We start from the raw sequence: 25,742 nt of genomic DNA, 5'->3' as shown, positions 1-25,742 counted from the left end.
TATGTTAACTATTTCTAATAACGGATCTTAGAATAATCATTATCATAATCATAATCACATTAGGCCAACTGAAAAATCCCCGGTCTGATGCATAGATGGCATAGATCAATATGATTCTTAGTTAGTACCAACCTTCAAACGATACGTGTCAAAATTTGACAGCAGTCCGACCATTAGTTTGTGAGATATTGCGTTGTGAGTGTAGCTACTTTTGTTATTTGAAAAAAGAAGGAAAAAAAAGAATTTCTTGTGCTGATAAAATATTGCATTTCGAAGGGAAAAATACAGTTGAAGCAAAATCTTGGCTTGATGAAGAGTTTCCGGGATCTGCACCAGGAAAATCAACCATCATTGATTGGTATGCTAAGTTCAAACGTGGTGAAATGAGCACCGAAGACGCAGTTGACGCCCAAAAGAGGCTGTCACCAACGAAAAAATCAAAAAAGTTCACAAAATAATTTTGAATGACCGTGAAGTGAAGTTGATCGAGATAGCAGACATTGTGAAAATATCATCTGAACGTGTACATCTTATCATTCACGAATATTTGTACATGAGATAGCTGTGTGTAAAGTTCACAGACAGTCAGCTGAGTGGATTGCACACGATGGACCGAATCCAAAGCGATGAAAAACAAACGTTTTAAGGATGAAATCGTTAAAAAACGGTCATATTTAAATAAAAAAGGGACTGTTTCATCAAGACAATAACCGTGTCACAAATCAATGAAAACATTCGCAAAATTGCATGAATTCGGCTTCGAATTGCTTCTGCATCCACCGTATTCGCCAGATCTGGCCCCCAGTGACTTTTTCCTGTTCTCTGACCTCAAGAGAATGAACACTGGAAAGAAATTCAGCGCCAATGAAGAAGTAATCGCCAAAACTGAGGCCTATTTTGAAGCGAAAGACAAATCGTACTACAAAAATGGTATCGAAAAGTTGGAAGATCGCTATAATTGCTGTATCGGCCTCGAAGGCAACTATAATAAAATCGAATTTTGCCAAAAAAATGTGTTTTACTATGGTAGATCGGGGACTTTTCAAAGGGCCTGTTATAAATTGTATATCTAATTCGTACGCTTTCAGTTATTGAACGTATTGGATGATTTTATCCACAACAACCCTCCAAAATCCCTGAGCCGATTGGAAAATTATAAATGGGTGAGGCAATCCTGATGATTTTCGCAAGCACGAAACAGTTAGTTTGTTTTAGCTAAGAGATTCATTTAGAGTCCAACTCAGGGAGATGATGGAGAAGATGACCTTTAGGCTATTGAAAGATGTAGATAAGAACATGAATCATATAGATTTATATATTGGAGATTTTAATTACAAGGACGACAATTTCACCTTGTGTCTCTGGTTAAAATTTAAGATGCCGACACCTTTGCCCAATCCTAGAAAGGGAGCTCCGTAAGTAAGCATTTGGGACATTTGGAAGGTAAACATTCTTGAGATGTAACTGGCAATATGGGCAACATTTTATCTTCGAAAATTGGTTTGGGAACCTGAAATCATAGTTTTTGTGGAGAAATCATATTTCTCTATACCTGGTCCATATATCTTCAGTGATTTTTTGTTCTCCTAATGCTTGGTATAACAAAAAGCTCAAGACAGTAACAGTATGAGTACATTATAGTAATTTTGACAGAAGAAGTTTAAAATCCATCTTCACATTGATTGTATTGCAAGTTCTATATAATATACTAACTGCAAAAAAACTGCAACACCTAGAAGGAGCTGTTTCAATTTTTAATTTTTTTTTTGGTAAAACATAGAACATAAAACATAGAATGGAGAAAAAAATCGTGAAGGTTTTTTTAGGTAAACATTTTTTTTACATAAATATTGTAGTCGTTTTTGCAAAGTTTTTTAAATTTCATAACAAACCAGCTGTTCGAGGAGATCCAAAGTCGATTTTTAGTTTTTGTTAAAATGCCTAGAGCACGTGTACGTGGATTCATCGCCAGCTAAGTGAATTTGAAAGAGGTCGAATTATTGGTCTATGGGAGGCGGGGTTGTCATTTCGAGAAATCGCTAACCGTACGAACAGAAATCCAACTACTGTTATGAGATGTTGTCAAGTTGTGGTTGGATAATGCCCAAAACCGATGAAGAGTAGGCACCGGACGTCGAAGGGGCACAAATGAAGTTCAAGATCGACGTCTAAGACTTATGGCCATTAGAGACCGATTTGCGACAACTCAATATTTGGCTGATGAGTGGTTAGGAGAACAAGGCCATCCTGTAACTGTCCCTGTCCGAACGGTTTACCGCCGAATAAGGTCTTTTGGACTACAGCATTATCGACCCCATATTGTGTTACCTCTGACGGTTGAGCATTGCCGGCAACGATTACAGAGAATGTAAACATTGGAATGCGGGATGGCATCAGGTCGTTTCTTCTGATGAATCTCGATTCTCTTTGGGTACACATGATGGCCGAAGAAGGGTTAGACGACGTCGGGGAGAAAGACGTGAACCTCAGTTTGATGTTGAGCGTCATGTACACCGGACAGTAAGCGTTATGCACATGCGAGAATCTAATAATTCAACAAGCTAATGCACGATCTCATGCTGTCAGAGTTTGTTTGAACTTTTTCGAAGCGACCCATTTGAATCTTTTGCCATAGCCGCCCAGACCCCACGATCTTCCGCCCATAGAGCATGTTTGGGACATCATGGGTAGAAGGCTTGGAAATTTACCCCAGCCCCCACGGATTTTGGCCGTTCTGAGAGATGAAGTACAAGTACTGGTAGCTTGGAATAGTATCCCTCAAGAAGAAATAGACCATCTTATTGCTTCAATGCCGAAACGTGTTGGGGAGTGTAAGTGTATAGATGATCGCGGTCGACAAACACATTATTAACAAATTGTAAAACCTTTCGTTTTTTTCTCCAAATTTCAATAATTTACTCCTTGCTATACTATCTATGTTTCAACAAAAAAAAAATTAAAATTGTAACAGCTCCTTTTTGTGGTGAAGAAAATTATATCTTTAAGACCGTTACGTTAAATTTCTGATAAATAGTTTGAAGACGAATCTAGACCAGCTATAGCTACCTGCGTAACATGTGAATCCAGGAATAACCATATAGAGGAAATGATGAAGGGAATGACAAATCAAAGAAAAATAATGAGGACATATCTCTCAAGCGCTAACCGAAGAAAAGTGTTTCGGGCTTTCAGCCCTCATCATTTTTCAATTTTCGACACAATATTTCAAGCACTCTATGATGATAGTTCTTGAATTCAAAAAATTGGGCGACACTTTATTTAATTAGAAAATGTTAATAGGGTTCACGTTTGGTCTTATGAACAAAATACGGACTATACATAAATAGGTATGTCGATTTCTTTCAGTTTTTTTTGATATTTTGAAATAATGAATAATGCAAATTGAACAGAACGTTTTCAGAATAGAATTATTTATCATATTCATCAGTGAAGAAGAAATTAAAAATAACAATTTTTTTATAACCGGAAGTAACTACGTTATCGATTATATCCTCAATTTTCAGATTTTGAATACGCCTAGTACTCTAAAAACGTTACCTACTACCTCTTGATGTCAGAATTGTATATTGTTCAACTGATCAATTTTCTAGGCCCCCAATTTCTCTGAAAATAGAATATTTGAAAATGAGCTTGGATTTTCCACCCTCCATTACTGGTGAAGGTATGGTAATCAGAATAATGTACCTTGCTTACGATCACTTGAGCGATACATGTAAAGGTTCCTCTATACCTGCCAAACCAGATTATTACAATTATGGTAAGTATATAATGTATTTGAAGTGAACCTAATATTCTACTGGAGTTTAAGTAACCACATTTTTTTTATCTTTACAAACGTTTACGAATGTTTAGACAACGATGTTGTCCGAACCCTTAGCCAGGGGGGTTTGATGGGGTCTGGACCCCCGACATATTTTCAGAAATACAGGATGTTCATATCATCGAAAATACTTTTAACTTTTTCAAATTAATTAGGATATATTATATTATTGCATAGTCAGATGTATTTCTCAATTCAAACGTTGATTTGGTGTATCTGGGTATCGTTGTCGAGTGTGGGGATCCCAGAATCCCTTTGAGCTAGAAAATAATTGATTGAGCATTTTTCGGACTTGATTTTCGAAAGAATTAATTTGGTGAGAACTGCAACCACATAAATTCAATAGTTTTCAAGCTATAAGAGATAATTGGAAAATGGCGTGAAATGAAAAGTTCTCATAACTTCTTTATTATTGGTGCTATCAATTTGAAGCAAACACGTTCTACAGGCACTTTTTTCAGTAGAATACATGGGTGTTATAATTTGTTTTCTTATGGAAATTAGTTTTGAAGCTATGATACAAACTCGTGTTTTTTTATGTAAACCATATAAATTTCAATAAATTGAAATCGTTAATTTTTCCCTTTTCAAAAGAATATAACATGATATATAAATTTTTTATCAAACTATAAAAATCATAAAAATTTTCAGTTTCACACGGCAAATCAATCAAGTTTCCATCTATGATAGTACCTAAATTGTGCCATTAATTTTTTCTATCCGAACAACGAATTTGGGTAAGGTCCTGGATAGTTCTAGAGTCCCATGTCTTGAAAAAAATAACTGACGATGGTCTATAAGAAATTGTGTATTTCTCGAGCGGAAAGATCTTTTTCCCCTCTTAAATGCCTCAAAAATATTTGAGAAACTCCACAGGTCCAGAAGAGACGATTCTGAGACGATAAGTACCATAATTGTGGGTAAATAATTGAAATAAATACACTGGAAGTGAAGTAAAATGTTTTGTAGCGTAGCATTAAGAGCATCATAAAGGAATAATTGCATACATTAGAAAATTAAAATATGTAGTAGAATTCTTTATAGTTTATAGGTCAAGCCTGTCGGGACTCTTTTTCATTGTGATTTATTATAATCGTTGAATGAATGAAACTCATCAGTTGATTCCCCGAAGAGTGCACTATACAGAGTGTTTGATTGGTAAACGGAGAATAGAATAGGGGACACCGAGGTGGTTTTGAATGTACCATTTATTGAAAAAATGTAAATATTAGTTACATAGTTCGATATTTTTTGTTCTTTTAATGATTAAAAGTGCATCTTTCTGGTAATTCCGTAATTGAAATACACTGGGTCGGTGTGCAGACATGAAAAAGGGAAGTTTATGTATTTAGGTATGTATTGAAAATCAATAGTTTCAATAATTTATTACCAAAAGTGATTTTCAACCACTTTTTGATATCCAATTTCTCGAAAAATTGTCTGCGTGGAAATCTGAATTACGAGACTTCGTTCAGTTTTTTTTTGCTTTTTTCAAATCTAAAAACGGACTTTCAGAATTTCGATTTACAAAGTGTTGTTTCATAATTTTTCGTAAATTTCGAATAGGGACGTATTTTATTACAAGTAAATGATACACGGGATATTGGTAATCGATATCCCTACCCGAAATTTCAGCTTTCTAGGATTCCAAGGAACGAAGTGATGAATGTTTAATTGAATCTATGTTTTGCACAAAAAAAATGTAAATCAATCAATTACTCTAAAACGGATAGAGATAGGAACAAGGAATATATAAATAACAAAAGGCTACGACAAAACAAAAAAAGTAATAATATATACAGGGTGTTCTCTCTGAAATATCGAAGGAGTAGGTGCTTTTTGATATAAGCGGCGCTGAAAATATTTTAGATCGATAAAGCAGTGGTTCCCACCTAAGAAACAAAATTTTCATTAAAATCATACCTTCCGTTCTGCTTAAACTTAAAGCGGCCCACAGACGAGCAATTTTGTTGCCAACCAAGTGGTCTACCTACTAGGTTGGCAACCAAAGTTTGAGAAAATAGCTGTTGCCAACTAGGTTGTCAACATCATTTCAAAATTTCCGTCTAGTGAACTTGTCAATTGAGTGGTAAAACTTATGAGAAAATGGACTAAAATATTTTATTATGTTTGATAATAAACGATAAAATATGAAAATATACAAAAAATATTCAGTCTGATCCATATCACAAAATTCACTCCCTCCTGAATTGTGGAGTTTTTTTAATATGTTTTGAGGCGTTTGAGGAATTAAAAGTATCTCTCCGTAATACATACCTTTGTGATAGGTATAGTTTCCAATATTTTCAGATGTTGATAATATATTCGGAAATAATTCCTGATTTACATTATCCGAATGTTTCGATAGGTCACCTTTGAATAAATCCCATTTCACAAACTCTATATAATATAAAATCGTGCTCCTCAATAAACTGGTCTGTTTTTCACAATAAAATGATGGGATCAAAATATAAATGGATGATAAGGTAGATAGGTTTATAACCGATCCCGTAAAACAGTTCTGATTTCATACATTGCTCTCGAGAAATACACAATTTTTTATAGACTTTCTTCAGTTATTTTTTCCCTGAAAAGGCAAATAACTCAACATAAATTAAATAGTAGGTATAGGAAATGTAGGTACACTAATTGAACGTATGAATTAAGGAATGTTCCTGAATATAAAATCGAATGAAAGATGTCTCATTCAATTTGAAAAAGTTGGGAGTATTTTTGGTGAAATCAGGCTAGTATTTCTGAAAAAATTACCCCATCGGAATTAATGATATTTTCCCTTTACACATCCACAAATCCAAATGATGTTGTCAACCTAGTTGCGGACTAACCCACAGACGCTGAAACTTAGTTGCCAACTTAGAATACCATCCACCAACCCACAGACGAGCAACTTAGTAGTCAACTTGGTTGGAAACTAAAGTTGCTTGTCTGTGGGCTCCATAAAAGTCTAGGGTACCATCGACTGTTAATTTTGACGCTGTCATTACGGAACACCCTGTATATGATAAATTATATAGTCTTGGATTCAGGGTTGTTTTTCTGCAGTTGGGTCCAGAGTTTCCTAACTGGTCGATGCCTTTATGTGAGCGTGGATCAGCATGATTCCGGTAGATATCCTTTGAAGATGGGTGTTCCGCAGGGATCTATTCTAGGGCCCTTATTATTCATTACATTTGTGCATGCTCTACCCAATCAAGTATTACCCGTCACTTTATAATTCTGTCAAGGTTTTGCGCTTTGCGGATGATACCTCATTTCTCATCACAGTGCGGAATCTGACTGAACTCAAAATGAGGTGCGAGTTGTTGGTGCAAATCTTTTCTGATTGGAGCTACAGCAACTCTCTCATAGTAAATGTTAATAAAACTGATCTTCTTTATTTTCAAACTCGTGATTCAAGTCGACGACTTATTTTAAATGTCCTTTCTGGAGACTTGCAATCATCCGACTCTTTGAGGTTTCTTGATCTACATGTCGATATCACTCTTGATTGAAGGAACCATGTTGATAGTGTTTGTAGAAAGTTATGTAGTTATTATTATGCTATAAGAGATTTAAAAATATATTGCCATTGAATTCGTTATTGGGAGTATACTATTCACTAGTGTACTCTCACCTGAATTACAACGTGATTCTAATGGATGAATCGCCTGACATCAATTCAGTCTTTAAGGCACAAAAATAATAATTTGACTCATTTTCAATCTTAAACCAAGGGAGTCCTGTAGACCCGAATTTATCAATTATAGAATTCTTACTGTACCTTGCATATACATCTTGAAACCCCTGCTGTATATACATACAAATTTTAATTCAATGTTAAAATGTTCTGAATATCATGAATATCATACCAGACATAAAGAAACTCTTTGTTTCCAAGGCATCGTACAACTGAATTTCATCAGTCTCGGTCATACAGCGAAGCTAAACTTTTCAATCATCTGCCTCTTAGGCTGAAGGTTTTGGAACACAGGAGTTTCAGAAAACATGTGAAATCAATCCTAGCGGAGAGATGCTTTTATAGCAGAAATGTATATTTAAGTTCAGTTATTGTCTGATTTAATTTTTGTTTGGGTATAATTTTTGTTCTCTTCTTTTATTTTATATTGATGTATGATGGATCCTATACAAATTTCATTTTGTCTAAAAGGGTGAATAAACTATTATCATTATCTATTAGTATATTTACATTTATAAGAATGTAATCAATTCTTATTTTTATAATCAAAGAAATAGACGATTTGATGTCTTGAATCTGTAAGATTTATTTTGTTTAGTTTAAAATATAACATAATAACATACAAAAAAGAAATAATATTATACAAAGTAATACAGAGAAATAAAATAAAAATAAATAAAAACAAATAAAAAGAAATAGCTTACTAACCTGTAAGAAATCAAAAACAATGCCACTTCTTCGGGATTCTAAAATAACTCACAAATACCACATGAACTAGTCTTAGGTTGGAATCTCAGACATAGAACGTAGATCATAGAACATAGAACATAGAAGTTATAAAGTTGTTTTCCCTAAAAATAACAGTCTTATTTTTACACATTTAGTTTGAGTGCTTCTCAATAATGATCGCGCATTTGCAGATCTCGAAACGGTTATGGAAAAGGAATGGCGTGTTATGAAAAAGTACATGGTCGTAGGAAGGTACAGGGCTCAGTATGAACAGGAACTCCAGAGGCACGAGACCAACATGACGGACAAGGCGAACTACAGGCCTTTCTCCATGGCACCTCCTCCTCCTGATCTGCCACCCCTTTCGAAATTTCAACCTCCCGAAATAGACGAGAATGGAGAGATTCCGGAAGTACCTTTTACCAAATTGGATCCGACTCCAGAAGAGTACGCAGAAGTTCAGGAAGGTTGGCATAGTGGCATTTTTCGAATTTTTCTCTACTGTCCACACAATACATGGAGTATGGGATGGTTTTAGCAGTACTGGTGATGGTTTGAACATATACTCAGTGATATTAGAAACTTTGGAAACAAAAAAAAACATGAATCTTGCTATAACAACAATATCTCATCTCGGATATTTTTGTGACAATAAATTTTATTGCTCTATATTCTGTTGAAAAGCCGACAATATTTCTTGCAAATATTATCGTTTGTTTTTATGTATATTTATGAATCTAACACATTCCTTAAAGAGAGATTATTTATTATGGATACAACACTTCTAATATAAAGGGTTTTCAATAAGAGGTTTCATTTTGAATAACCCATTATCTGGGCAGCTGTTAACTTTTGACATTTAAGTGAAGAGGCCATTACAAAAAATGGAACGATACACGCTTCAACAACGCACTGAAACTGTTAACATGCACCAGAAAAATGGTGAAAATCGTCGTGAAGAGATGAACACAAGTGGCCACCAAGATCTTGTGATTTTTCCTTGGGATGACGTGAAAGATGAGGTCTATGCCAATGAATCATAATCGATCTAAGACCTTAAAGATGGAATTCCTGTGGGCATCGAGGAAATGCAGTCGAAATGTGCGAATTGGTCTTGTAAAATTTCATGAAAAGGATATGGTGCTGCAACCGTAGCCGTGTCGGATATTTTGCTGATCTCTTTACAACAAAATAAACGTCAATTGGTGCCTCTATATCCGTTTTTTCTCTATATCAAAATGGACCCTCTTGTATGAAAACACTTTAGTACTGAGTATAATGTTTTTACTGCTCTTTGCATTATTCGATCCTCTAATACTTCTTTCATTTTTTCTTATTTCATATACCATTTTTTTTTTCGATTTTCCTCACACTAAGAGTGTGAATACAAGGTTATGAGGCAGCACCTTCCATATACGCCAGAAGAACATGAAATCAATTTAAGAAAATATATTATACTTGGCGGTCTCTATATAGTGAACCTCTTCGAACAGCCACCGCAGCCTCAGCATCTAGTCACCATTGTTCTGAGTGTCGCTAGGTGTGAGTGCTCTAAAAAAAACTTAAAAACAACATTCTGTGTAATTGAGACGTTTTTTTGTAGTTATTCTGCCGAAAGTTCTGATAGAAGTACCTTTTTACGAGGAATTCAAGACGCTACCCACGACTGGTGAACAAAAGACGCCTGAGGAGTTAGAGTCGGCGCTAAATCTGCAAGAAGAGGGTTTTGCCAGGCTTATCTCCATTACAATAACGTGAGGATATAATAGTTTTCCTTTCCAAGATGTAACATATTTTTTATAGCCTTCCAACACACGTGATGTACTTGGAACCACCTTTGGTTTGTATGTGGGAAGAGAAGCAAAAGAGGTGGAGCACAAAGGATATCCAAGATGTTAAACATAATGAAGAGAAGGGTACTGTTAGTTTCAGAGTGGGTAGGTTTGGCATCCTTGGCATGGCAACTTTTAGATACGGAAATCTTCCTTTCCAGACGTGGGATCTCAGACCGGATGAGGAGTACGTACAATTGATTGTCAATTCGTAGGTTTAAACAAAGCAAACTCCCAAATGATTTTCCGTTTTTGTAACGCCAACACTATGTGACGTCTCCTATCAGGCTCTGTCGAATTGAGTATCGAAAGAAGATATAATAAGAGTTTTGATATACAAGGTTAGAACTATTTAGAGGGGGACCTAAGGGATGTCAAAAACCGTTAGAAATACAGGGTCACTTAAATTACAAAAAAACTGCGTTATTTAGGGACAAGTGCGTTGTTGTAAACAGATCCAAAATATCTCCAATGTTCCCGAGATATCTCGAAAAAACTAAAAATCGAGGTTTACTTTTTTCTGTATAACTCATTTGTTTCTAGAGATAACTTCACACAATTCGGTTTGTAGCCATTATCCAATATAGAGATTCTAATGGTGTCTTCAGATTTTTTCTGTTTTCCATTGTTTCAGAGACGCGATAGTCAATTTTTTTTTATGGACGCCATACTGGTTCTCCTTATGGGGTGATGAAGAAAAAAATTACGGATTCAACAATGTATCACACTCTACAAAAATAGGCTGGTGCCAGAATTGTCAAATAACTTGTTACTTTGTTCATTTGATATGTGAAACCATAACTTGAGTTTTGTGAAAACCTGAATCCTTTATGATAACGTCCTATTAATCACATAATCATGATGATACCAACACTCTACATATTAACAACTGGGAATGTCTGTAGAAATTGTTCTACATAACTTAAAAAAAATCAAGTGATGGTTCCACATAACAACTGTCAACAAAGTTATTTGGCAATTATGTCTCCAGCCTACTACTTATACAAAAAAAATAAAAAGCAAGTTTGCGTAGCTAGACTCGATATTTTCGTAGAATGTAAGTAGCAGGCTGGAGCCAGAATTGACAAATAACCTTGTTGACAGTTGTTATGTGAAACCATCACTTGAGTTTTTTGAGTTTTGTTACTATGTAGAGTGTTGATTAGCATGATTATGTAATTAATAGGACGGTATCAAAAAGGATTCAGGTTTTTACAAAACTCAAGTGATGGTTTCACATATCAAATGAACAAAGTAACAAGTCATTTGACAATTACGGCATCAGCCTACTACTTAAACAAAAAAATAAAAGGAAATTCAAATTTGCCTAGCTAGACTCGATATTTTTGTATAGTGTGATGCAATGTTGAATTCGCATTTTTTTTCTTTATCACCCCATAAGGAAAACCAATATGGCGTCCATAAGAAAAAAAGTTGAATATAAATCTGAAGACACCATTAGAATCTGTATATTGGATGAATACTACCAACCGATTCTCATGAAGTTATCTCCAGAAACAAATGAGTTTTACAGAAAAAAGGAATTCTCGATTTTTAGTTTTTTTCGAGATATCTCGGGAACCATTGGACATATTTTGGATCTGTTTACACCAACACACTAATCCCTAAATAGCGCAACTTTTTTGTGATTCAAGCGACCCTGTATTTCTAACGGTTTTCGATATACCTGTAGTGCCCTTCTAAATAGTTTTAACCCAGTAAAATAACAATAATTACAATTTTTAACATCTTCTTTTTCTTCTTCGTATTTTAAGCCTTGGGCTTGCGTTTTCCATTTAACCTTCCTGCGAAATCGACGTCCACGAATCTCTCCATCTTTTTGGAGGTCTTCCTATCGGTCGTCTTGTTCCTGGTGTTCCGTCTCTCGCAATCTTCGCGATTCTTTCCTCGTTCATCCTGTCCACGTGGGAATTCTATAGTCTCCTTCTGTTTCGACCCCAACGTACTATATCTTGGACTCCGCATATGTTCCGAATCTCTTCATTTTTCTTTCTGTCTCGTAGGGTGAACCCCAGGGCGTTTCTCAGTATTTTCATATAGGTACTGTTTTGATTGAGCAAAAGAATATTGTACCAAAAATGAAGTCGTTTTAATCAGGCAATATTGGGTAATAATACAGAAATTGGCTATTTTAGGATGAACAATTCGGTTTCAATGAAGGTAGTGACAGTGAAAGAAAGTTTTGTTCTAAAAATGTAGTCCCAGGGAAAGAAATCTTATTTTTCGGTTCCAGACAAAAAGTAAGAGCATATAGTTATAACGTCTAACTTTAAGATTTAATTGCGGGAGTTCCGTTGCACTGCGACTTAATGGTCTATTGTGCCCCCTTATGAGCTACATTACGTGATCTACGGCTGGCCTTCCAGTTCCAGAGTTCTAATGAACTGCAGTATCTGGGATAGGGGGCTACACTCTCACTTCTACACGTTTCTTGTCCAAAGCAGATTTTGAGTTGGCTCGTGATGGCGAGGCATCACCACCAGGTGATCCTCTCCCTTACAAAATCCCATTTTCATGAGATGTTTCCTGAGGTGACAGTACTCCAGTGAGTTCTTGCTGAGATTCAGATACCCCTTTTGGAATGATCCAATCCAGGAAGATTCCACCAGAGTATGTACATTTGCCTATACCACAGAAAGGTTCTGGACCAATGAAAGGAGTTTGTGCTCCTTTTCTGGCAAGTGTGTTGGCCTCTTCATTCCCTAATTCCCGAGTGGACGGGATCCCAGACTAAAATAACCTTGTTATTCTTACATATTTCATTGAGTTTTTTACGGGACTCCAATATCATCTTGCTCATGATTGCAACTTGAGTATCAGAATATATTTCTGATAGTTTCTTGCTAAAAAGGGTGAATTTCTACACATATTTCTATTGCAATTATCTCTGTCTCAAAGATACTTAGACAGCGGCCTAATGATAGTGCGCATTTGGTGCCAATCAAGAATACTTCAGCGTCTGTCCTCGTCGTGGTTGTTAGAACCATCGATGTGCCATTTGAAGGTATTCTTTTTGAGAATTGGGATTGTGAAATCCCTTCCCCAATCTTCTTTTCTACTAAGTATTGTAGTGAACGTTTTCTCAATGCTAATTTTCTTTATTATCTCGATTCAAGAAAGGTTCGCTGATGGTTTGTAATTGGTCAGGGAGTCTCAGGCTCTCTGATTATTGATGCCATCATTGCAGGTACTTTCTCTGGATCGTCTCAGAGAAGCCTCATAGCATCTATCTATCACAAGATGAAGAGGTGTGAGGCCTGTAATGATCTTCAATTTTCTAGTTGGGCATTGAATCAGTTCTTAGACTGTTTCTTAAAAAGAATTTGCGATTGCAAAGAGTATCATCCACATATATCTACTCACAGAAAAATGGCATAACTTACAAGGTACAGCCTTTCATGCACAAGCAGTGAAGGGCTTAAAAATCGAGTATTGGTTCAACCTGCACCTTACACCTTATAACATTACCATCAATATGCTGAATTATTGTTGTGACGAATACTTATAGGTTAATATAATTTCAGCAACAATATCATCTTTCAACTGACAGCCGCTGTCCTAATGTTCGAGTTCAAGATAAAGGATTTCATGGTAACCGTGGTTCAATTCCAAAATGGTCCCAATAATGCTATGCAAGACATCGTTTCAAAGACATTTTCTATAGACAAATTGGCAAAGGTAAACTAGACACAATCTCAGATCATTTTGAACTCTTCTACTAAGTACCATGACCAATATACGTCTAGCAATAGTGCTTGAATTGGTCACCAACCCAAAAAATTATTATTCTACCATTCATATTAAGAAGAGAGTGGAATTTCCTGATAAGTTAAAAGCAATAAGAGGTTCCATTTTGATATTAAAAAAACGAGTATATTTCAAAATAAATCAATGGCTCTTTATTTCATTGTGAAGAGGAAGCTATGCCATTAACGACGGAAAACGATATCAGCCTTATGGCTGCCATAGCTTCAATTGCTGCACCATATCCTTTTCAATGAATTTTCCAGTACCAATCCTCACATTTGCGCCTGTAAGTCCTCAATACATTGTTGAAGCGTTCATTGTTTTATTTTTAGTAATGACGTAGTTTGTGGTTGTCAAATATCGAAAGATGACAGCTGCCCATACAGCGTATTATTCAAAATGAAACCTCATATTAGAAAACCCTTTATATTTGAGGACATTTGCTATCGCCAAATATAAAATATCTCTCAAGATACTTTCGAAAATTTGTTTTTGAAATACCTGAAATCCTATTGTTTTCTAGGATAAAGGAATCTATAAATAATTTCAGACAAATATAATGCATATGAAATTATTCAAGATTATTAACATATGTTGAATGAATATTAATAATCCAGAATTTTAAAGTTCAGCAGACAGTTTATAAAAGATTGTATTTTTGAGGTTGAGTTCTCAAAAGACGTTTCTGCTTTCTTCGGTGGGTTGAAAATCTGTAGAAGTAGCAGTGCAGAATTCAGAAGTTTGTGAGGCTTCTGAATTCAGGAAGATGCTTGACTGTAGAAGGTTGTAAAACCACTACAATCGAAGTGAAACACTCGGTGATGTTAGAATATTTTATTGTGTACAACACAAGAGATGAACATTGAACGAATTATAATGTGGAAATCTGTACACTTTATAAATATATATAAACATATACAGGGTGTTTCCTAAACATGCGGCAAAAATTCAGGGGGTTGTTCCTTGGACTATTCTAAGAATATTTTGTCCTTTGATGATTTTTGAAAAACCTATTTGTTTCGAAGATATAGGGGAAACAAAATTTCAGATAATAACATTTTATTATGAAAAATTACATGAAAATTCAACTCAACCTACAAAAACTGTTGAAAATAACCACCTCTAGCCAGCATACAAGCATCCAATCTTCTCCTCATTGACTGCCGAACCCTTTCAAAAACACCAGGATCATTTCTTATTAAGTTACACCCAGCAATGATCCGATTTCGCAAGTCTTCCACATTTTCATTCACTTATCAATTTTTAGTCAAAAAACTGGCCGTTTTTAGTAATTGGAATGTTGTTAAACAAATTTAAAAATAAATTGTACCTACTTAGTAAACACAGTGCGGTACGCATTTTTATTTAAACTATTATTAATTTTAAAAATATGAAAAATGTTGTTCGCCCTGTATCTTCGAAACAAAGAGGTTTTTCAAAAATCATCCAAGGACAAAACATGCTTAAAATAGTCCAAGGAACAACCCCCTGAATTTTTGCCGCATGTTTAGGAAACACCCTGTATAGTATAGCAAGGAGTAAATTATTGAAAAAAACAAAAGGTATACAACTTTTTTTCTAATAAATTCGCATTTTTTCAAGTGAACATTTTTTGTTACTTAAATATTTTAGTAGTTTTTTGCAAGTTTTTTAAATTTTAAAACAAATCAGCTGTTTAAGGTGATCCAAAGTTGATGTTTAGTTGTTGTTAAAATACCTTGAGCATGTGTACGCGGAATTTATCGCCAGCTATGTGAATTGGAAAGATGTCGAATTATTGGTCTACGGCAGGCGGGGTTGTCATTTCGAGAAATAGCTAACAGAAATTCAACTACTGTCATGAGATGTTTTAAAGCGTGGTTTGATAATACCCAAAATCGAAGAAGAGTAGGCACCTGACGTTGAAGGGGCACAAATGAAGATCGACTTATGGCCATTAGAGAACGATTTGCGACAACTCGATCTTTGGTCGATGAGTGGTTAGGAGAACAAGGCCATCCTGTAACTGCCCGAAAGGTCTACCGCCGGATAAGGGCTTTTGGACTGCAGCATTATCGACCCCATCTTGTGTTACCTCTGACAGTTGAGCATCGCCAGCAACGATTACAGTGGTGAAGAGAACGTCAACATTTGAATGTGGAATGGCATCAGGCTGTCTTTTCTGATGAATGTCGATTCTCCTTGGGCGCACATTATAGCCGTAGAAGGGTTAGACTACGTAGAGGAGAAAGACGTTTCCTCAGTTTGATGTTCAGCGTCATGTACACCAGACAGTAGGCGTTATGGTATGGGGTGCTATTGCACATGCAAGTAGGTCACCTTTAGTCTTTATTCGAGGTTACATGACAGCGCTGCGTTACCTTCAAGAAATAGTGGAGCCATATGTTCTCCCTCACCTTAACCGGCTCGAGAATCCAATATTTCAGCAAAATAATGCCCGACCTCATGTTGCCAGAGTTAGTTCAAACTTTTTCGAAGCGACTCATCTGAATCTTTTGCCATGGCTGGCCAGATCCCCCGATTTTTAGCCCATAGAGCATGTTTGGGACATTATGGGGAGATGGCTTGGAAATTTACACAAGCCCCCACGGAATTTGGCGGCTCTGAGACATGAAGTAATAGGTCATCTTCTTGCTTCAATGCCGAGACTTGTTGGGGAGTGTATAGATAATTGCGGTGGACAAACACATTATTAAAACAAATTATAAACCCTTCTATTTTTATAATTTTAATCATTCACTCCTTGCTATACTATCTATGCTATGTTTTACAAAAAAAAAATCAATTTAAACAGCTCCTTCTGGATGTTGCAGGTTCTTTATCAGTTAGTATATATATTGTTATGCTAACGCAGAATTTCATCATGAGCCGTTCACCTATAGGTTGTTGATACGTAGTTTTGTCAGTGTCGGTCATATGGAGTTTGCCGAAATAGGCGAATTTGGCACGTCGAATGTTCTAGAAATGGTGTAAGGCAATACACCCAGTTTTCCACTCCATAGATTCAGCGATGGAATTTGTACCTAATATTTCCATATGTTTCATATAAATTAAACAAACTCCGGGAGGGCCTTGATGAGTAAGAACTTTGGTCAGCGTTGTAACGTCTTGTTTAGTATGGAACGCGAAATCGGCATAGTAAATGTCAGGCTTCAAAATATAAAAATAAACGGTTAGTTACGTTCACAATATTATTGTGGTTTATGAGTTGACTTGGGAGTTAATCGGATCAAGTTCAAACTTCAATGTACTTGCTGAAGTCCCTTGACTTCTCGGTGCTGGTTGGGATTGATCCATGGTAGTGGATCCTTTTACTTTGTGTTTTCTTTTCCGCGATGAATCCAGAACTGATGCATGTGAGGGTTAGCTTAATTCCGCCATGAATGTATGATCGGCATTTCTTATTATTTTTTTTCTGTCGCTGGGCTCATATAAGGCCCAATGCTAGAATGCTTCTCGTCATATCTTAGCGCTGAATTTTGTAGACGTCCTCCAACACGTAACAAGCTCTTGTTGTCGATGAAAGGATCAAGACTCAAAAGATTACTCTTTCTGCTCAGGGTTCTTTTGTTTCTCAGGTCTTTTGTTTCCGATGAATGACGTACCTATTTGTGTAGCTTGTTGTTAGTCAGTTAGTCTCTTGCCAGGAAAGCTGTGTCACTCTGTGTTTTCTGAAATTTGGATATGAAACGCAGGCAGTAGGCTGTAATTCTGATGGTTTTTTGCCAAGATTCGTATTTCTTCAATAAGGTGTCCAGGGTGTCGTGCAGGGATGGATTTTCCTTGATGGTGGTGATAGATCAACTTCTTAGGCTGAGTGAAGTGCTGACTGCGTTATCGGATGATGATCTTTGTTTTATTTCTTGAAGAATGATGAGATTCTGTAGTAACTGATCTGGTCCATTCCACCATAGGTTGTTGTTGATTTGTTTTGAGGTCGTTGTACCTCGCGTTGCCAAATCAGCTGGATTATTTCCTATTGCATTAGAAGATCATGGAAGTATATGCTACGCTGCATTTATTTTGAATGAACTCTGGAATCTTGGCTTGACCTTGCAGTGTGCCATATTAAATTGCAATGACGCGGATTGAGACTGACCTATTCCAATGTTTGGTGCTTCCTTCTTGAATTTCTGTAAATTGGGTACTTGCACGGCTTTTTATGATAATAACAAGGCTTCGGATCCTGAGTCGTGGGAGTTGTATTCCATTTTCGGAGGTTCAATATTGCCTGTAGCGATAGTTAGATTGTTTTTGTGGATACTCATTATCGATTCATTTTGTACCCTTTGCCTATATGGTTGGTTCTGTCCATCATTATGGACGCTGCCCTTGTATTAGATACAGTGAGCTTGATGTTGATACGGACTGGTTGTTCCTCAGTGGGCAAGAGGTGGTTGCATTAGCTTTCAAGTTTTATTGTGGAGGATTACGATGGGGAATTTTGTTTGGTTGCTCACCTTCTTCAAATGTTTTCATTATTTCTTCGTATGCATCTCGGGCAGTTAAAAAGGTATCGATGAAGTGATGGTATTGAGTTCCACCCCTTTGAGTTAGTTTAATTACTTGATATGTCTCGTCGATGTTTTCCCACATAGATTGGACCTCTCCTTTTTGAAAGTTGTAGATCTTTTGACTGTTTTCGTACTGGTACCAAATTCCAGATAATTGAGTGTATATTTTGAAATTCTTGTCTCTATCGGATTGCAACCATCTCAGGCGTTTTTTCTTCTTGGTTACTTCTGGACGTGACTTTGCTTGAAGTACTTCTTAATTATTTTTTTTTTGGTACTTGTGGAACTGGCTTGGCTTGAAGCATTTATTGGTAATCCTGGATGTTGCTTGGCTTGAAGTACTTTTTTAGTAGGTTCGAAGGACCATATATCTTAGTTATCCGGCCTGAAGGACCATATATCTTTTGAGATGGGGTTCTCAAAAGATACGTTTTCGTTTTCTTCAGCGGGTTGTGAAATCGTAGAAGTAGCAGTGCAGGATACAGAAGGCTGAATTCAGGAAGATATTTGCTTGAAGAGGGTCGTTAATCCACTGCAATCGAAGTGAAATCATAAACTTCTGAAAAAAAAACTTTTATTTTATTTGATCAGCGTATATTTCTGAAGGATTGTTCCGAAAAGGATATATGTGTCCAATATGTCTCAAGCAATCGATGCGATTGGCGACAATAAAGATAATGTAGTCAAAACATTTTCAGCATTTCCGAAATCATGATGACACTGTTTTCCTAAGTATATACCCAGTTTGTGAAAATATTAAACTAATTTTCGAAAGTTCAAAATACAAAAAAATATTTTATCGAAAAATTCTATGAATTGAATTTGAAAATTTCATTACCAAATATTTTTGGAGGAGGTAAACATGTGGAATAGGTTACGACCTTGAAACCTTTGAATAACGTCCAATTTTCTACTTCAAATTGGAAACTATGTTGCCAGATGAAAAATAGCCAGATGAACCGGCGGAAATGGTGGCCAAGCTAAGGATTGTCGGCCAGGAAAGTTTTGCTGTGTGTATTGGCAGGGAATTATCTACTATGAGCTACTCCTCTAATACACAACCGTTCACTCGGAACTGTACTGTCAATAAGTGGACCGTCTAAAGTAAGGAAATGCCCAGAAGTGGCCAGCTTTGGCCAATAGTAGAGGAATTATGTTCCATCAGGAGAACTCCAGGACATCGATAGTGACTCGCCAGAAGCTCCGGAAGCTTGGTTGGGAGGATATTATGCATCCACCTTATAGCCCGGATCTGCCAGCAACTGATTATCATTATTATTATTATTTGAACTGGGGTCGTTTTGCTTCGGTAAGCCTTCCGGGAACTGCGACCATGCAGATCTTTTGTTCACTACCCTACTCATTCATAGAAACCCAGGGAGGTCGTCAACGAAGTTAATAAAATTGACAACCTCCCTAGGGGCCTTGGCCATTACCTCTCTGGTATCCAGGACCGGCTTGCCCATGTGAATGGTTCTTAGGCCAGCCAGCTCTGGACACTTGCATATCAAGTGTTCAGCCGTTTCTACTTCTGATCCACAGAGTCTGCAAATCTCGTCTGCTGACTTACCCATACGGTACAAATGATGTTTGTACCGACAGTGCCCCGTCAGCAGTCCCACCATCACCCGAAGCTCCGCTCGTGACAGCTTCAGGAGTTTTCTGGTGTAAGTAGGTGAAATCTTCACGAATTTCTTTGCCTGAGCAAGTCTAGGAGTGTTAGTCCAGTGGATTGTCCTACTGTTCAACTGCCATAGCTGGACCGCAGCTTTGTATTGGTTTTTTCCTATCCCACAGAAAGGCTCAGGTCCAGCAGGTCTTAACCTTGATGCACTTTTTGCAAGCTCGTCCGCCCTCTCATTTCCTTCAACCCTACAGTGCCCTGGTACCCATAGTAGAGTCACCTTATTTCCTCTGGCCAGTTGCTTTATGGTGTTACGGCACTCCCAAGTCAGCAGAGACCCCTGACAGCACGATTCCAGGGATCTCAGCGTGGTTTGGCTGTCCGTGGTGATGTATATATGCGCCCCTTTGAGGTTCATTTTGAGACACTCCTGGGCGCATACATAAACAGCCATTATCTCGGTCTGTAGAATCGAGGGCTCACTTCCCAGGGCTTTAGAGATCCTCAGTCTAGGTCCATATATCCCAATGCCGGTGCCCTTCTCTGTTTTTGATCCATCTGTGAACCATATGGATGACTTTTTGTCCAGACAATTTATGAAACTTATTGCACTATGACGGTCATTTATAACCGTTTCAAAGGGCGTTTCAAAATCGTAGGTGGTTGGCATAATATCTGATGGTTTTGCGAGGAGGTTTGAATCTAGTTGATTCAGTATCCTCATATGTCCAACCCAGTTCCCAGGAAGCAGCTCTCCATTATGGGAGATCCTTATTGCTTCGAGCAGGCTACATTTCCTCACATGTAGGTGTAAGGGAGGCAAGTCTAGTATGACCTCCAGCGCTGCCGTAGGAGCTGTGCGCATAGCTCCTGTGACACCAATACACGCCAGCCTTTGCATTTCCTGCAACCTGATGCGTGTGGTGACCTCCTCGGTTTTTGTCCACCATGCTAGAGATGCATAGGTGACAATAGGGCGTACCACCGCTGTGTATAACCACAGTACCATTTTCGGTTTCACTCCCCATGTCTTTCCAAAGAGTCTTTTGCATGCCCACATAGCCGCCGTGGCTCTGGAAAGTCTTATCTATATGTTTTCCCAACTGATTATCATATGTTTCTGCTCATGGCGAACAAATTTGCTGGTGAAAAATTTGCTTCAATAGAGGCTTGTGAAAATCGACTGATTCAATTTTTTACCTATAGGGACTTGGGCTTCTATAAGAGAGTAATAATGATATTACCTTCAAAATGTCAACAAGTTATCTAAAAAATTTGATCTAAATCGAATCATTCTATTTATGGTTAAAATTAAAACCTTGTTTTTCATCCAAAATAATAGATTTATTTTCATTACAACTTAAATGCAAGCCTACACAATTATCTGTTTATGGATGTTTTATTAAAAAGGACCGTTAATACAGTAGGGTGATGTTAAAATAAAAGTTGGTTGTGTTTGTTTTGAGAGTAGCACCCTAGCCTACAATAACAAAACTGGTGGACCATGACCCACACTGTATTCAAGCTGAAGGTGGACAAGCCCAACAATAACCACAGTTTTTAGTAATAATTCGCTTGAAATCGCCTATAGTTAATCTATTATTATTATTGTTGCGACATTATTTCCCATTAAATATTTTAAATACCTGATTAATTTTTCGATCTGGTAATGTAACTTCCATTTTGAAGTAGCAAATTCGAGGGTCACAAGGACTTATACCTTATACCCTCTTATACCCAGTTAGAGGAAGCTGAGAGTCTGTTCATTGTTGGTTTTAAGTTATTGTTATGTACCGTTTTTGTCATCCGCTGGTTTGTTTCAGATACTCAGAGAAGGAGGTGTAGACATATTTCCAGACTACGATGCCTTTTGCTATGTTGAAGGTAGGCAATTCTACTAACATAATTCTCTCTCTTTGAGAATTAATATATTTCATAAATAGGAAGCTGTGAGAAGCATTGGGCCAACGAATATATGTGCTATTACAACATGGCCCAATTATCTATTTGCTACAATTTCGCTTGGTCCAGATGGAACGCAACCGAAGGCTACAGATCTATCGTTATGCAAATGAGAATCTACAATCCAGAGCTTCACACTCAGAAGCCTCACAGCCTGGTACTGGTTACTCCTAACAGAGCATCTTTCATTAATTGTGCCGAGGTGACTCCGATCTTTTGTAGAGATCCAGTAGAAGGTAGTAAGGTTTGTGCTCGGATTTGTGTATCGTAATTTTTTGAATGTTTTTTATGGTTTATTATCTGAAACTGACGACATATGTAGAACAGCAAAATTTGAAAAAGATTTGCAATTATGGTAATTGTTGAATGATGGATAAAAATGGAGATTTTTTGAAATGAGGATAACTCTATGTAAACTTACTTCATAGTACAAGGTGCGGCACGGAGGGCGGACGTTTTTCAGATGGGCATAACTTTCCCCCACTGAGGACGAGAGAAGTGGGGAAGGTGCCGTTAGACTCGTGTGTTCCTAGCATTTATTTACCAGTTGTCGCAAACTCGCATCATTGGCCCTTACTTCTTCGAAGACGTTAAAGGTCGTGCTGTTACCGTGAACTCAGAGCGGTACGTCGAAATGATCAACAACTTCTTTATCCCCGAATTACGACGGCAACGTGTTCCAATCCGACGTGTGTGGTTCCAACAGGATGGGGCGACCGCCCACACAGCCAGAGCATCAATGGACGTTATTCGCCCTCTCTTCCCTGGTCGCCTTATTTCCAGGTTTGGCGATGTTCATTGGCCTCCCCGGTCCCCAGATTTATCCATATGCGATTTTTTCTTATGGGGACACCTCAAGGCTAGAGTATACGAGACCAAGCCCCGAACTCTGGACGAATTGAAAAGGGCTATTCGCGTGGAAGTTGCCCAAGTTGAGAGAGCGATGTTGGAGAGAGTCTACGCGAACTTCCAAGAGCGCCTCCAGCACTGCATCACCGATTTCGGCCACCACATGCCTGATGTGATTTTCCACACTTGACTGTCTCAAATGCTATTTCCTTGAGAATCTGATTCCGTCAATAAATGTGTTTTTGAGTAAAAATTAACGCTTTTATTATTTTTTTAAAACCATCCATCCTCCGTGCCGCACCCTGTATAAAAGCTGAAAGTTTTTGAATCGGGTGTCACAAATTCGTTGTTTAGTGAGGGGATTTCGGAATACCTTTGAGCTATAAAAAAATTAATGGCACAATTGAAGTATTCTTTGTTTTTAGTGGTACGTTATTTTATTGGCGAAGTGTATATTATTAAAAACTTTCATCCAATTTGACTGTTTTTCATGAGAACCGTCAGAACGATTTCTTGGGAGTTTTATAGAAATGTTTGAACAAACCTCGTACCTTTTTTTTTCAGTTTTGCTGTAACCTTTGGTATCTGATGAAAGCTACAAGTACCATTTATGTGAGGAATAAAATAACAACTATATCTCAAGAAACTGTTGATACTGTCGCAAATTTGCTGATCAAGACAAGGATTCTAAGCTTCAGTTAGACCAACTCTTTATAAATAAATCTCTCAATGAAGAAAATGTTTTATTTCCCTTATAAATCACCGACGCTTTTCTATAGTTTTCAGGAAACTTGTTTCTACGTTCATGTAAAAAATAAAACTATTGAACTATATATTCATTTGAAATATTAGTGCTTTATTGCACTAGTGCAATTAAATATTTATTCCTATCTTTTTTTCATCATGAAAAACACAAATTGAATTACGACATTAATATAGAATATGAAATTTGTATCATGCCTTTAAACATGGCATGAATTATAAGATATTTTTTCACAGTAAGTGTACTTGAATGAAACAAACGTTGGTTTTCACATGAACGTTGAAAAAATGTTTTCTGTAATTTATGCAGAAATTGTTTATTGCTTACTTTTCGCAATAGGTGCATTATCAGGGACCTCCCTCTTTTTTTTGTTCTTAGTTTTTTGTTCTCTTTTATTTTATGTTTGGTTCCAACATAGATTTCAAACTAAAATCAACCAATTGACCTGAGTTCGTTAATAAACAAAGTAAGTGTAAAAATCTGAAATGCCACCTCATTGAAAGAATAAAGTTGGAATTGAAATAGTAGAACATAGGATCAATGTATTTAGAACCACACACAACCCCCGAAGAACTGAGAATATGTGAACATTAAATCATTCAATTTTTTATTCTGTCCAAATTTCTAAATTTTCTTCCGAAAATGAACAATTTCATGATTGTGCGTATAAAATTTTGATATACAGAATATAACATCAGTGGTTGGCAATAGCTTAGTGGTGAATGCAGGTTATTCAGGCCTTTCAGAAAAGTAGCTTGTTGTGTTTCCTTAGACTGTTAATTTAGGAGATACAGGGTTATTCATGAAAATTGCCATAATTTTCTGTTTCAATATAACTTGGAAATCAGGATTCCGATTCTGTTTTAATTTTGTGGTTTTGTTCATTTCATTGAACCTTTCAAAACGTTTCATGTCTTTTCAATATTTCCAGGTCAGTACTCAGATTATTGAGGTTTTTCCTTTACACTTCGAAATCTATATTTTTTACACGTTACAGTTGAATACCGTTATTGCCATAAAAAAAAACCTAATTTAGTAAAACGAATTCAATATTTACCTTGTATAGCATACTTTTTCCAAAAGAGTAGAAAACGAAAAAATCACGTTTTACGTAACTTTTTCAAAATACGTTGCTGTTTTTATTTTTTTCGTGATAATTTTTGATACTATCAGCTGTGAATTTGAATTTTATAGTTTTATGTTCAACGTTTCTCTATTCTAAAACCCCTCAGCACATACTGAGTGTTGTAACACTCTGCGTAAAATATTGATTAGAAGTATGCAAGATCAAATTGTGAATTCTTTAAAAAAAACTAAATTTAAAACAAAATGACCATCTCGGATTATGTAAAGTGTGAGTCTATTTACTATACAGCAGAAATAAGTATTGAAAATTAAATCTTTCAGAAAATTAAACCTATTTATTTCACTTCATGAAATGATGGTCCTGTCGCATAGCCACCAAGACAACGGATCTAACTCCTCTCGATTACTTTCTGTGGGTTTATTTGAAGGATAAAATTTATGCCAACACTTCACGGGAGCAGTTGCGGCGCAGGATAGAAAAAGCTTCAACAGATGTAAGAAAAAATCTCGATATGTTTTGATGAGCAATAAATAATCTCAAGTTGAGAGCAATCAATTATGTAGAAATTGAAAGATTTCATTTCCAAAATTAATTTCACATTCTCTTCCAATACTATATTATGAATTGAATTAAATAGATTAAAATTTTATCAAAAAAATAATTGCTAATACTCATTTTTGCTTTGAAGCAAAAAGACTCATCTGGTTTTAAATTTAGCTTCTAATTTCAACAGAATTTACAGTTTGATCGTGTATACCTACTTCTAATCAATATTTTACGCAGAGTGTTACAACACTCAGTAGGTGCTAAAGTTCAGGATGAAACAAAGTTGAACAGAAAGCTTAAAATTCAAAATCTCAGCTGATAGCACCTGATATTATCACGAAACAAATGAAAACAGGATCGTCTTTTGAAAAAGTTACATCAAATATTAATTCTTCCGTTTGCTACCCTTTTGGGAAAATTGTGTCATTCAAAGTGAATATTGAATTAATTACTTTTAATTATGTATTTTTTCCATGACAATAACAACATTCCTCTAATACGTACAAGAATATAGATTTCGAAGTGTGAAA

General features: G+C 36.5%; 1 protein-coding gene across 3 annotated transcripts in view; it reads left to right on the top strand.

Annotated features, from left to right (window-relative positions):
- Nucleotides 1-23,550, top strand: part of LOC123674569 (dynein axonemal intermediate chain 7-like) — a 31,646-nt gene extending 8,096 nt beyond the window's left edge. For all 3 annotated transcript variants that reach the window (XM_045609482.1, XM_045609481.1, XM_045609483.1), the window contains 11 exons: nt 1,089-1,163; nt 1,216-1,415; nt 3,612-3,778; nt 8,459-8,734; nt 9,645-9,809; nt 9,871-10,021; nt 10,071-10,286; nt 13,645-13,798; nt 21,829-21,889; nt 21,949-22,211; nt 23,381-23,550. In XM_045609482.1, coding sequence (XP_045465438.1) covers nt 1,089-1,163; nt 1,216-1,415; nt 3,612-3,778; nt 8,459-8,734; nt 9,645-9,809; nt 9,871-10,021; nt 10,071-10,286; nt 13,645-13,798; nt 21,829-21,889; nt 21,949-22,211; nt 23,381-23,518 — 1,866 coding nt within the window. In that variant the 3' untranslated portion in view covers nt 23,519-23,550. The remainder of the gene's footprint in view (nt 1-1,088; nt 1,164-1,215; nt 1,416-3,611; nt 3,779-8,458; nt 8,735-9,644; nt 9,810-9,870; nt 10,022-10,070; nt 10,287-13,644; nt 13,799-21,828; nt 21,890-21,948; nt 22,212-23,380) is intronic.
- Nucleotides 23,551-25,742: the final 2,192 nt, after the last annotated feature.

The sequence above is a fragment of the Harmonia axyridis genome, chromosome 3, assembly GCF_914767665.1.
Source record: "Harmonia axyridis chromosome 3, icHarAxyr1.1, whole genome shotgun sequence".
Taxonomy (NCBI): Eukaryota; Metazoa; Arthropoda; class Insecta; order Coleoptera; family Coccinellidae; genus Harmonia; species Harmonia axyridis.
The sequence above is the reverse complement of the archived record's forward strand: the minus strand, read 5'-3'. Positions and strand labels throughout refer to the sequence as shown.